The 12206-nt window shown below is 37.4% G+C and overlaps 1 protein-coding gene across 2 annotated transcripts in view; it reads left to right on the forward strand.

The window, feature by feature from the left end:
• Nucleotides 1-12206, forward strand: part of USP47 (ubiquitin specific peptidase 47) — a 98273-nt gene that overhangs the window by 19479 nt on the left and 66588 nt on the right. For both annotated transcript variants that reach the window (XM_024196030.1, XM_024196040.1), the window contains 4 exons: nt 3802-4005; nt 4946-5059; nt 7056-7194; nt 9010-9106. In XM_024196030.1, coding sequence (XP_024051798.1) covers nt 3802-4005; nt 4946-5059; nt 7056-7194; nt 9010-9106 — 554 coding nt within the window. The remainder of the gene's footprint in view (nt 1-3801; nt 4006-4945; nt 5060-7055; nt 7195-9009; nt 9107-12206) is intronic.

Here is a 12206-nt window from a genome sequence, read left to right on the forward strand (position 1 = left end):
TTGTGACCCCCTTCTCCATTTACTTTTCTTGCTCTTCTCTAGTTCAAGATAGTTTGTTTTTTCTCCTGTTTTATCAGAGATAAAATGGTGCTTAGAGCAATATGTACTAGTAGCTTTTTTAGCCAAGATGATTTACTCAGGCAACAAACAGAAGTTACTAGATCACAGGCCCTGGTTCTCTTGGGGGACTTCAATCACCCTGATATCTGCTGGGAGAGCAATACAGCAGTGCACAGACAATCCAGGAAGTTTTTGGAAAGTGTAGGGACAATTTTCTGGTGCAAGTGCTGGAGGAACCAACTAGGGACAGAGCTCTTCTTGACCTGCTGCTCACAAAGAATTAGTAGGGGAAGCAAAAGTGGATGGGAACCTGGGAGGCAGTGACCATGAGATGGTCGAGTTCAGGATCTTGACACCAGGAAGAAAGGAGAGCAGCAGAATATGGACCCTGGACTTCAGAAAAGCAGACTTTGACTCCCTCAGGGAACTAATAGGCAGGATCCCCTGGGAGAATAACATGAGGGGGAAAGGAGTCCAGGAAAGCTGGCTTTATTTTAAAGAATCTTTATTGAGGTTGTAGGAACAAACCACCCTGATGTGTAGAAAGAATAGTAAATATGGCAGGCGACCAGCTTGGCTTAACAGTGAAATCCCTGCTGATCTTAAACACACAAAAGAAGCTTATAAGAAGTGGAAGCTTGGACAAATGACCAAGGAGGAGTATAAAAATATTGCTCAGGCATGCAGGAGTGAAATCAGGAAGGCCAAATCACACTTGGAGTTGCAGCTAGCAAGGGATGTTAAGAGTAACAAGAAGGGTTTCTACAGGTATGTTAGCAACAAGAAGAAAGTCAAGGAAAGTGTGGGCCCCTTACTGAATGAGGGAGGCAACCTAGTGACAGAGGATGTGGAAAAAGCTAATGTACTCAATGCTTTTTTTTGCCTCTGTCTTCACGAACAAGGTCAGCTCCTAGACTACTGCACTGGGCAGCACAGTATGGGGAGGAGGTGACCAACTCTCTGTGGAGAAAAGTGGTTCAGGACTATTTAGAAAAGCTGGACAAGCGCAAGTCAATGGGGCCGGATGCACTGCATCTGAGGGTGCTAAAGGAGTTGGCGGTTGTGATTGCAGAGCCATTGGCCATTATCTTTGAAAACTCATGGTGATCGGGGGAGGTCCCGGATGACTGGAAAAAGGCTAATGTAGTGCCCATCTCTAAAAAAGGGAAGAAGGAGGATCCGGGGAACTACAGGCCAGTCAGCCTCACCTCAGTCCCTGGAAAAATCATGGAGCAGGTCCTCAAGGAATCAATTTTGAAGCACTTTGAGGAGAGGAAAGTGATCAGGAACAGTCAGCATGGATTCACCAAGGGCAAGTTGTGCCTGACTAACCTAATTGCCTTCTATAATGAGATAACTGGCTCTGTGGATGAGGGGAAAGCAGTGGATGTGTTATTCCTTGACTTTAGCAAAGCTTTTGATATGGTCTCCCACATTATTCTTGCCAGCAAGTTAAAGTAGTATGGGCTGGATGAATGGACAATAAGGTGGATAGAAAGCTGGCTAGATCGTCGGGCTCAACGGGTAGTGATCAATGGCTCCATGTCTAGTTGGCAGCCGGTATCAAGCGGAGTGCCCCAATGGTCGGTCCTGGGACCAGTTTTGTTCAATATCTTCATTAATGATCTGGAGGATGGCGTGGATTGTACCCTCAGCAAGGTTGCAGATGACACTAAACTGGGAGGAGTGGTAAATATGCTGGAGGGTAGGGATAGGATACAGAGGGACCTAGACAAATTAGAGGATTGGTCAAAAGAAATATGAGGTTCTACAAGGACAAGTGCAGAGTCCTGCACTTAGGACGGAAGAATCCAATGCGCTGCTACAGACTAGGGATCGAGTGGCTAGGAAGCAGTTCTGCAGAAAAGGACCTAAAGGTTACAGTGGACGGGAAGCTGGATACAAATCAACAGTGTCCCCTTGTTGCCAAGAAGGCTAACGGCATTCTGGGCTGTATAAGTAGGGGCATTGCTAGCAGATCAAGGGACGTGATCATTCCCCTCTATTCGACATTGGTGAGGCCACATCTGGAGTACTGTGTCCAGTTTTGAGCTCCACACTACAAGAAGGATTTGGAAAAATTGGCGAGAGTGCAACAAAAATGATTAGGGGGCTAGAGCACATGACTTATGAGGAGAGGCTGAGGGTACTGGGATTATTTAGTCTGCAAAAGAGAAGAATGAGGGGGGATTTGATAGCTGCTTTCAATTACCTGAAAGGGGGTTCCAAAGAGGATGGATCTAGGTTGTTCTCAATGGTGGCAGATGACAGAACAAGGAGTAATGGTCTCAAGTTGCAGTGCGGGAGGTTTAGGTTGGATATTAGGGGGAAAAAAATTCAATAGGTGGGTGGTGAAGCACTGGAATGGGTTACCTAGGGAGGTGGTGGAATCTCCTTCCTTAGAGGTTTTTAAGGTCAGGCTTGACAAAGCCCTGGCTGGGACGATTTAGTTGGGGATTGGTCGTGCTTTGAACAGGGGGTTGGACTAGATGACCTCCTGAGGTCCCTTCCAACCCTGATATTCTATGATTCATTCCAAGTCATTCAGCAAATAATGCCTGTCCGAACTCATTTTACAGTGAGTTTTGCAAAAGATTGATTCTCTTGAGAGCTGGCTTTAAAACTTCTGAACCTTCAAGATTGTTGTAGGTTGCAGATCTTCTGTTTTACTGTCTTAAGAACCAATAAGGTGGTGAGCCTCTTGTCACATGGCTAGAACTTCTGATGGCTCTCTTAGGCAATTATTTCTCTACCCTCTAACTTCCCAAAAACAAGCAAACAAACAAAAAGTTTTCATTCTCTGTTAACAGGATTTCTGCTATATAGATTTCCCTAAAGCAAGTTTAGTACTATAAGAAAGAAATAAAGCAGAATTGTGAAGCCAATTATGTGGATCATTTACTACTAAACCATTGTGTGTGTGTGTGTGTGTGTATATTATATTTAAAAATGAAAGAGCAAGACAGTTGCAGATACAAGTTTGTCTATGATGAGAGTCCCAATTTTTCTCTTATTTCATTTTAATAATAAAAAAAATGTCAGAATGTGTTTTGTAAATTGCAGAACTTAATTATGCAGGGACAGATAGACCTGAACTAAAACCTTGCTAACTTTCGTTTTGCTACTGAATACATCTGATAAACCTTTTATTGAAAAAATGTATGTAAATTAGTAGAACTGTTGAGTTCTCATATTCCTTTGTTATTTTTACAAAACATACTATGTAAAATTAAAATGCTGTGATGTTAGTAAGGCTAAACCTAAACTATACCGATTAAATGAAGAAAGTACACTTGATCCAGTATCCTTGCTTTTATTGTTTGCTTTCTAATTGTAAAGTTCAGTAATTTTTCTTCTTAAACATACCTAATTTCTAGTACTTTAGAACTCTGATTTTTGTTTGTGTTTCTGATGACTGATGTCTAAAATATGTAAAAACATACATGCAACAAACTGTGAAAAGACTAGTTAGGATATCTTTAGGAGTTTCTAGCACATAAAATCTCTACCATAATTTAGCTAGCATGAGAATTGAAATTACAGAAGAACCTTAGCTAGCACGTGCCATGACATTTAACATTGACTTTATACTTTCCATGCTTCTAAAATAAAAATTTTAGATTTAAATTTGCAAAATGTATTTGTTGTAGTTGGAGTGTTGTTACTTTACAGATATAGGAATTGTTTTTTTAAAAAACTCTCCTTTTAATCTAATGAATAAGTTATCTGCTCTGATTTCAGATAGAAAGTGCTGCTGATGAACCCAGAGTGCTGTGTATAATACAAGATACTACCAATTCTAAGACTGTGAATGAACGTATCACTTTAAATCTGCCAGCATCCACTCCATTGAGAAGGCTGTTTGAGGATGTGGCCTCCAAAGTGGGCTATGTTAATGGAACTTTTGATTTAGTTTGGGGAAATGGAATCAATGTGGCGGATATGGTAATGGCAAAAATTTATTTATTTATTTATTTATTTAAGGAAAAAAATTAGGTGATAAAATGAACCTTTGTAAAAGTTTTTGTAGAACAGTACTTGCATAATGTTTTCAGTATTGTACAATGTTTTCAAATCTTCCCCTTGCATCTAGTTCCTATAGTGACCTAAGACCTGGGAAAATTTGTAATCAAACACAACCAAGCAAGTTAATGATGTTACTAGACTTAAATCTGAATTTCTTTTTGTTTTTGTTGTTTTAGTTTAGACTATTTTGTACTGTCAGGTGTATTCTAGAAGGAACAATTAGTGAACAACTAATTGACAAGTTCTTAATATGATCATTCATATAAATCCCACACTGGCACTCATTCTCCATATGTTTTTTTTTTTTTAATAAAAGAAACATCAACAACTAAATCAAGGGGTAGCTCGGGGAAGGGATAGCTCAGTGGTTTGAAAAACAAACAAAAAATTAAGGGGGGGCGGGATAGCTCAGTGGTTTGAGCATTGGCCTGCTAAACCCAGGGTTGTGAGTTTAATCCTTGAGGGGGCCATTTAGGGATCTGGGGCAAAAATCTGTCTGGGGATTGGTCCTGCTTTTGAGCAGGGGGTTGGACTAGATGACCTCCTGAGGTCCCTTCCAACCCTGATATTCTATGATTCTGTGACTAGTGGTTCAGCTCCTGAATAAACTGACCAATTTGCAAATAAATCTTAATCAAAATATTTAATAAATGATTTATTCACTGGTTTCTCTTGGGGGTAGTTCTTTCTGAACGCCTAAGTTTACACTAAACGCTGCTTATTTCGTAGATGGCAAGGCTATTTTCTTTTTCACTGTAGTATAAGTTATTTGAAGCAATATATTTAGAAGAAAACTTACTGAACTGGTTCAGAAAATCTTTGATTACATATAAATGTGTCTGATGTTTTATTCTTACAGACTCCTTTGGATCAAACCAGTGATAAATCTATTCTTGATGCTGGTTTTGAGGTAGGGAAGAAAAATTTTCTACATTTGACAGATAAAGATGGTGAACAGCCTCATTTAATGTCGGTAAGCCAAAATTGATATATTCACCACATTTATATTCCTTTCAAGCTTTACCAGAGAGAAAATGTGTCTATGCCTTATTCTTGTGACAAGATTACATTATTGTTCTTTTTCTAGCCCTATTTGTCATACTGTCTCTCAAAAAAACTGTCAGTGCATCTCAATTACATGTATTACCTGTTTGTGTCCCTGAAGTAAAAATACCAGTGATAAAAAATAGTATGTTATTTTCTGTTACTGCTTGATAATACTTGCCAAATTATGTTCAATATTATATAATCAGCTAAACTTTGATTATATAAACAGGTTTTAACAGTATGGACTTAATAGTATCCCAGCCGAGTGTAAGATAATTCTGCATACTACATAGGATCTTTAGCAGCAAAGATGTAGCTACAGCTTCAGTTTTCTAGGCTTGTATTTTTATTTATTTTGTAAAAAACAGATTAAACACAATAAAGGTTGTTACAATATATTGTGGACTGCCACAAAAATGTTTGAAAGTTCCTGCTGAGTGAATTTTAGAATCCAAGGAAGTGAAAATAGCAATGGTTTATGTGAGCCAGGCATTGGGTAGGCTAGCTACATAAAAGATTTAGTATGACGCTCTGTCAGCGTTTCCTTATCCTGACCTGCTGAGGCTTTCTTGATCAGATTGTCTTTTGTGCCAGATTGGTTTTACAGTATGAGGGTCTTATCCTGAACATATTTTCAAACTCCCTTTTTTGTGACCAAAGTCAGAATTTGAATCCAGACTGGACAGTTTTTGCTTTGGAGGAAAATGGGATGGCGGAGTGTCCAACAAATTGCTGCTGGCTCTTAAAAATTGTTTTTGTGTTTTAAGTGTACATGTGCCCAAAACATTGGATTGGTGCATTTAAAAAACAGGAATAAAAATTGTATGAAGACTTATTAAACTAAAGGGTTACCAACAGCTACATATAATAACTTCCAGTGATTTTGAGTTTCTTAACAGTTAAACCACAGAAATGAAATGTGACTTAAATCATCGCCATACAGGCAGTTAAGAGCTCTTACTGGAATTGTCATCCTTATTCAACCTTGAGCCTAGGTTATGACGGGGATCTCTGAATAGGGAGAACTGGTAGCAAACACCTATATTTAAGTTGCCCGACGCTGTTTACTGTAGAAGATTCTTGCAGACTTCTTTTTTCAGAAGCTCTGATGTTTCTGTTTCCAACTAGCTTTTGAAATTCAGCAAGGGGAAAGACCTCTGGCTAGGGACTTGTTTCACATAAAATTTTGTTTTGTTTTTGTTGAGACAAACTGTTAAAAATAACTATTTCCCTACTGTCATTTGTGTTCATCAGGAAAATTTCTGGCAGTATGTTAGAATAAAAAAACTTTACTCTGGGGGCTCCACACATGGAATAGGAGCCAGTCTCAAAGCTCCCATGGTAGAATTGTTTGCTGCGGTACTACAGGTTCAGGGTTCAAACCTTATTGATGATGTATAATAAGGGGATTGTTACAGTTGTGCATAATAGAATTTGTTTTAGTTCTTTCCTAAAAAAACCCAAAATAACAAAATCCACATATCTAACCCTGGCAATTGCATACAAAAATGTAGTAACACTTTTTGTTTGCAAAACTACTTTAGTTGGCAAAATCAAACACTTGAATGTTAGGAAATGCCTGATTTATGATTGCCTGTGCAACCTTAATTTTCCCCCCCCCTCATATGTGTTTGCATTACAATAATATTTTACTGCAGAGTCATATACTGTTGTTTCCACAGGACACTTGCTTCAGTAAGTGCACAGGATAGACTCACAAGGGGGCAGAAATAAGGTTAGAAGGGCAACTGTAAATCAGGCATTTCATAAACTTTGAGTGTTTGACTTTACAACCTAATCTTTTAACATGGGTTCTTTTGTGTGAGAGAGAGATTGGTTGAGTTTTAACTTCTTCTTTTGTAAAAGTTAGTTGGGTTAAGTAAATTGATTTTTACGTAAAAATCAATGTATTCATATTTTAGGAGGAATCGGGTACAACAGATGATGGTAATCAAGAGAGGTTTATAGGCCCTCTACCAAGAGAAGGCTCTGTTGGTTGTACCAATGATTATGTCTGTCAAAACTACTCATACTCTTCTATCCTGAGTAAATCAGAGACAGGTATGGTATTTTGTAACACTTTGTTTTAACCTGTTTAATAAAGCAACACTAAGTGTTAATTATTTTAAAATAATATTAAAATTCTTCTTAAGTAAGCAGGATCTTAATTTATTTTGAAGAGGAAAGAGCCACTTATTTTAAATCCACTAAAATGTTAGAATATTTTTTTATCTACTGTTGATAGTTCTTACCAGATCTGTCTTTGGGAAAGGGAGAAAAGTATCCCCTTCTTGGTCTATAATACGATTGCAATGTGTGTGAAGAAATGTTCCTTCAAAAGCAGGGTTTTTTTGGTGGGTGGTTGGGGAGGGAATTGCTTGGTGCCAGTGTGCTTTTAAAGTTTTAATCCACAACTGCTGTTGAATTTCTTGTTATTCCCAACACTCCACCTTCCCTAGACCCCAATTTATAATTTGGTTTTAACAGTACTGTTTGTGGGATTACAGTACATCTGTTCCCTCTTTTTCATGCATTTGTATGTTCAGCTGGTAGTGTAAATCATGCCATAAATGCAAGTGGTAATCATATGTTGTCCTTTTATAGGCTATATTTGAAACTTTTCTTGACTTGTGACTTCACTGAGATTAGTGGTATGATATGGCTGCAGTAAACATGAGAAAAGAAGATCTTAGTAGTTGGAATTTAGGACTATTATTGACCTCTGGTGTTGAATACCGCAACACTGATAGGATGTAAACATTCACGTTATGGCAGTCCTGCTGGTCCAGGGTTTTGGTTTTTTTTTTTTTTTTTTTTTTTTTTTTTGGGGGCAAGAAATTTTGTTAACTGTTGTCAAATGTTTTTATCCAAATACAGTTGTGGGAGATAAATAATCTACAGTAAGAGAACAAATACAATATAATGCATATATCCCAATTTTGAACTCTTTTTCACAAAAACTCCTGTTCATTGCAAAGGGTGGCTGCCTTTTGTATTATGAAAAGGGAACTGTACCCAAGTATTCCTTTTCACTTAAAGCTGCAGAATACAGAATTAAATGTCATAAAAGCAAATGTCCAAATTCATTTCTGTGTCACTGTATGCAACAATATATTGAATTTTTACTTTGTCCCATATATGCTACATGGTTTGGAGAGAACTGGCCTTAATGCCACTTCAGATAGCTTCACTCCCCATCTCCCTTTAAACTAATTAAACTTGTTACTGAATGTAGTAGTAGTTTGTAGCTATTTTTATGGTGGGGGGGCAGGAGGGGGCGAGTAACTTTTTAACATCTTGAGAGAGACAATAAAGGCTATTGATTTGTTATTAATCAGCACAAAGTGCTTTACAGATGATGGCTTAGGGAGTGATTACAACAGTTAAAGTTGCTATTTTGCTTTTAATTACACCAAACTGTGGATTTTTTTTTTAGTCTCAAGTGTAAATTACCTTCTTGATGTAAATCATTAAAAAAAAATAAATTAGGTTTTAGCTTCACTTGTGCCCATGTTAGTAGTACCTAGTAAACTTTGAACATTTAGTTTAATATTAATGAATTATCTTTTACCATATCATTAAAATATACTCATGTGGTTCAAGGAAATTTTGAGAAGTTGAATGCCAAATGACTTTTTAAACTGTACATCTTTAATGCTGTCCCAGTTTGAGCAATAATTAGCACATCAATTCATGTAATGTCTTCACTTTTTTATAGTGAAAAATGTGTTGTTTTAATTACATACCTGCATGTGGTGGTGTTAATGTTGCTTCTATAATCCATTCTTTCTTGTGAGTTACATATTAGTTTTCTTCTGTCAGGTGTGGAAACTACTTTGTGTTTCCAACTCAAACTCTTATTTGTATATTTTTTAGGCTATGTGGGATTAGTAAATCAAGCAATGACTTGCTATTTGAACAGCCTATTGCAAACACTTTTCATGACTCCTGAATTTAGAAATGCATTATACAAGTAAGTATTTGTTTTATATAAACAAGATTGTATCATTAATATTGACATCTTAGAAAACTAATGTAATAGACTTCTAACCTGCCACAGATATGCAGGCATGGCATGTGAATTTCTTTCATGTTACCTCTCCTGTTTGGAAATGCAAATGCATCTAAACTGCAGTGGCAGTTTTGGGTGTGCAGGGAGTGCAGTTGTTTCCAAGGTGGGTAGACGTAAGGAAGGAACTTGCCTCAAGAACAAATTTCTTCTCTCCTTTTCCTTTTTATATTCTAGATCAGGTTCAGTTACCCGGCTACCTAGAGTTTTAACCATGAACGGAACCTACAGCTGTTCTCTGTTCACACTTGTTGTAATCTCCCCAGGCACGTAAAGCCAACAACACATTTTGTTAAGTTACATCTACAATCACCTTATTTCCAAATAAAACCCCTTGCTCTTTTAAGTAGTGACTTTTGTGCCCAGGAGGAAGCTTTCTTCGCAACTGGCCTATAACTGTGGAATGTGGCTCAAGAAGAAATCAGAGTGACCAAGAACCTCTACATCTTCAAGTCAAAATAAAATAGAAAGTCTTCAGCTTCCCTCCAATAACTTGAGCAAAATCACATTTAAGAATACCCCAGTCAAACCCAAGAAGCCCTAAAGTCATTTTAAAATTCTGAGGAAATGAGAGCAACACAGGGATCTTCTTGTGTCACTTTAATTAATTTGTAAAGTGTTTGGATACCATGATGATGACTGCAGTATAAGATCCTATATAGATAATGCTTAAACATTTTTGCCATTAAATGACACTTAAGATGTTTCTTTGTGGTGGGTAATTTTGATGTAAGCATCCATCTGTGACACAGTAAAATGTGTTTTATGATCATGCTTTTTCCCATTAAAGTGAATGAATGGTTTCTTTGTATGGGATTGTTTGATCTCCCCTGGCATATTATGTACCACAAGGTGAGCCGTGGGCTAGGATGGTTCTCTGCTGTGGTTAATGGACATCAATGGTACAATACAATTTCCCCAAATGTAGATGGAAAAACCTGTTAGATAACAATAGTAGGTCTTGTCTAAAGGTTTAGTACACCTATATCCAAATCAGGCATGCTTAAGTCTAATGTCTAGTTTTTCCTGTAGGGTAGATGAGTCCTAAGCATAAAAGTACATAGAATTGAGATGATAAAGTTGTCATTCATCTGCTCTTTGCAAAATGGGTTTTTTAGCTTTCTTCTAATCCTGTATATCTATCTTCATTTATATTGAAATCTATTTAAAACATTTAAATTACCAATATTTGATAACATCCAACTGTCTAATAGGGAATGTTAAGATCTTTTTAAAAGAATTTATAAATGTACAATCATTACATTCATAATACAGGCTTTTTAAAAAATGGCCTGAGTACCATAAATGTTAAATCCACACTTCATTTGGCTTGACAGTTTCAAAAACTGAAACACTTGTATGTTGTTTAAAAAGAATAAATATGTAAAAGATGGACTAGTGCATGGCCCTTGAGCATTTCAGATCAAAAGTAACTGTTTTGCAGCCATATTTAGTTTAGTATTAAAAAGCAATCATGATAGTGTTGTCACAGAGGACAGATTATTAAGCAAATGTGCAAAAGTTGTTGTAAAGCAGAGATATGCACATTATAGTTCGAGTATATGCTATATCTGATGTGCTTTGCAAGTTTAAACTAAGATAGAACTATAGCTTTTGACCTATGAATACCCAAGTGCATTGCTTACAAACTGTGTGGCAAAGATTGCCAACAAAGTTGACACATCCAAAGAACACAGAATCATAGAAATGTGGGGCTGGAAAGTCATCAAGGTCCATTCCACTCTCCAACTCCCCTTTCTCCCCCAAATCTCTTGAGGTCATCAATCCATCCCCCTGTGCTGAGGCAGGACTAAGTATACCTAGACCAGGGATAGGCAACCTATGGCACACGTGCCAAAGGTGGCACGCAAGCTGATTTTCAGTGGCACTCTCACTGCCCGGGTCCTGGCCACCGGTCCGGGGGGCTCTGCATTTTAATTTAATTTTAAATGAAGCTTCTTAAACATTTTAAAAACCTTATTTACTTTGCATACAACAATAGTTTAGTTATATATTATAGACTTATAGAAAGATCTTCTAAAAACGTTAAAATGTATTACTGGCACGCAAAACCTTAAATCAGAGTGAATAAATGAAGACTCGGCACACCATTTCTGAAAGGTTGCCGACCCCTGACCTAGACCATCCCTGATGGTGTTTGTCTAACTTGTTCTTAAAACCTTCCACAGACATTGATTTCACAACCTCCTTTAGTAACCTGTTTAAGTACTTAACTATCCTTATAGTTGGAAAATCTGTCTAGTATCTAACATAAATCTTTCTTGCTGCAAATTAGGCCTATAACTTGCTGTCCTACCTTCAGTCGACACTGAGAACAAACAATCTACATCCTCTTTATTACAGCTCTTAACATATCCTTTTCTGCGCTACTGCTGCCCAACCAGCTATTCCCCATTTTGTATTTGTGCATTTGCTTTTTCTTTCCTGAGTGTCTTGCACTTGTCTTTAATGAATTTTATCGTGTAGATTTTAGGTCAGTTCTCCAATTAATCAAGGTCATTTTGAATTCTAATCATGTCCTCCAGCATGCTTGCAACACCTCCCAACTTGGTGTTATCTGCAGATTTTATAAGCATACTCATCACTCTAATGTCCAAGTGAATAGTTATGGACCGTTAGGACCCACTAGATATATCCTCCTAGTCTGACAGCAAACCATTCATAACTACTCCTTGAGTATGTTTTTTCAGTCAATTGTGCACCTACTTTATAATTTCCTTTAGACCACATTTTCCTGGTTTGCTTTCAAGAAGGTCATGTGGGACTGTCAAAAACTTTACTAAAATGAAGATCAATCATATCTACTACTTCCCCCTATCTACTAGGCCAGTAACCCTGTCAAAGGAGGAAATTAGGTGGTTTTTGCATGATTTGTTCTTGAAAGTGTTGCTTGTGTCCATAATAGCAGCAGTTAAATCAGAGATTCTGAAATGATTGACATATTTTATTTTGGTACAGTTGCTGAGAGTGGTTTATGAAACCT

The sequence above is a fragment of the Terrapene carolina genome, unplaced genomic scaffold (genome assembly GCF_002925995.2).
Source record: "Terrapene carolina triunguis isolate 2854851 unplaced genomic scaffold, T_m_triunguis-2.0 Scaffold96, whole genome shotgun sequence".
In the NCBI taxonomy this organism is placed as follows: Eukaryota; Metazoa; Chordata; order Testudines; family Emydidae; genus Terrapene; species Terrapene triunguis.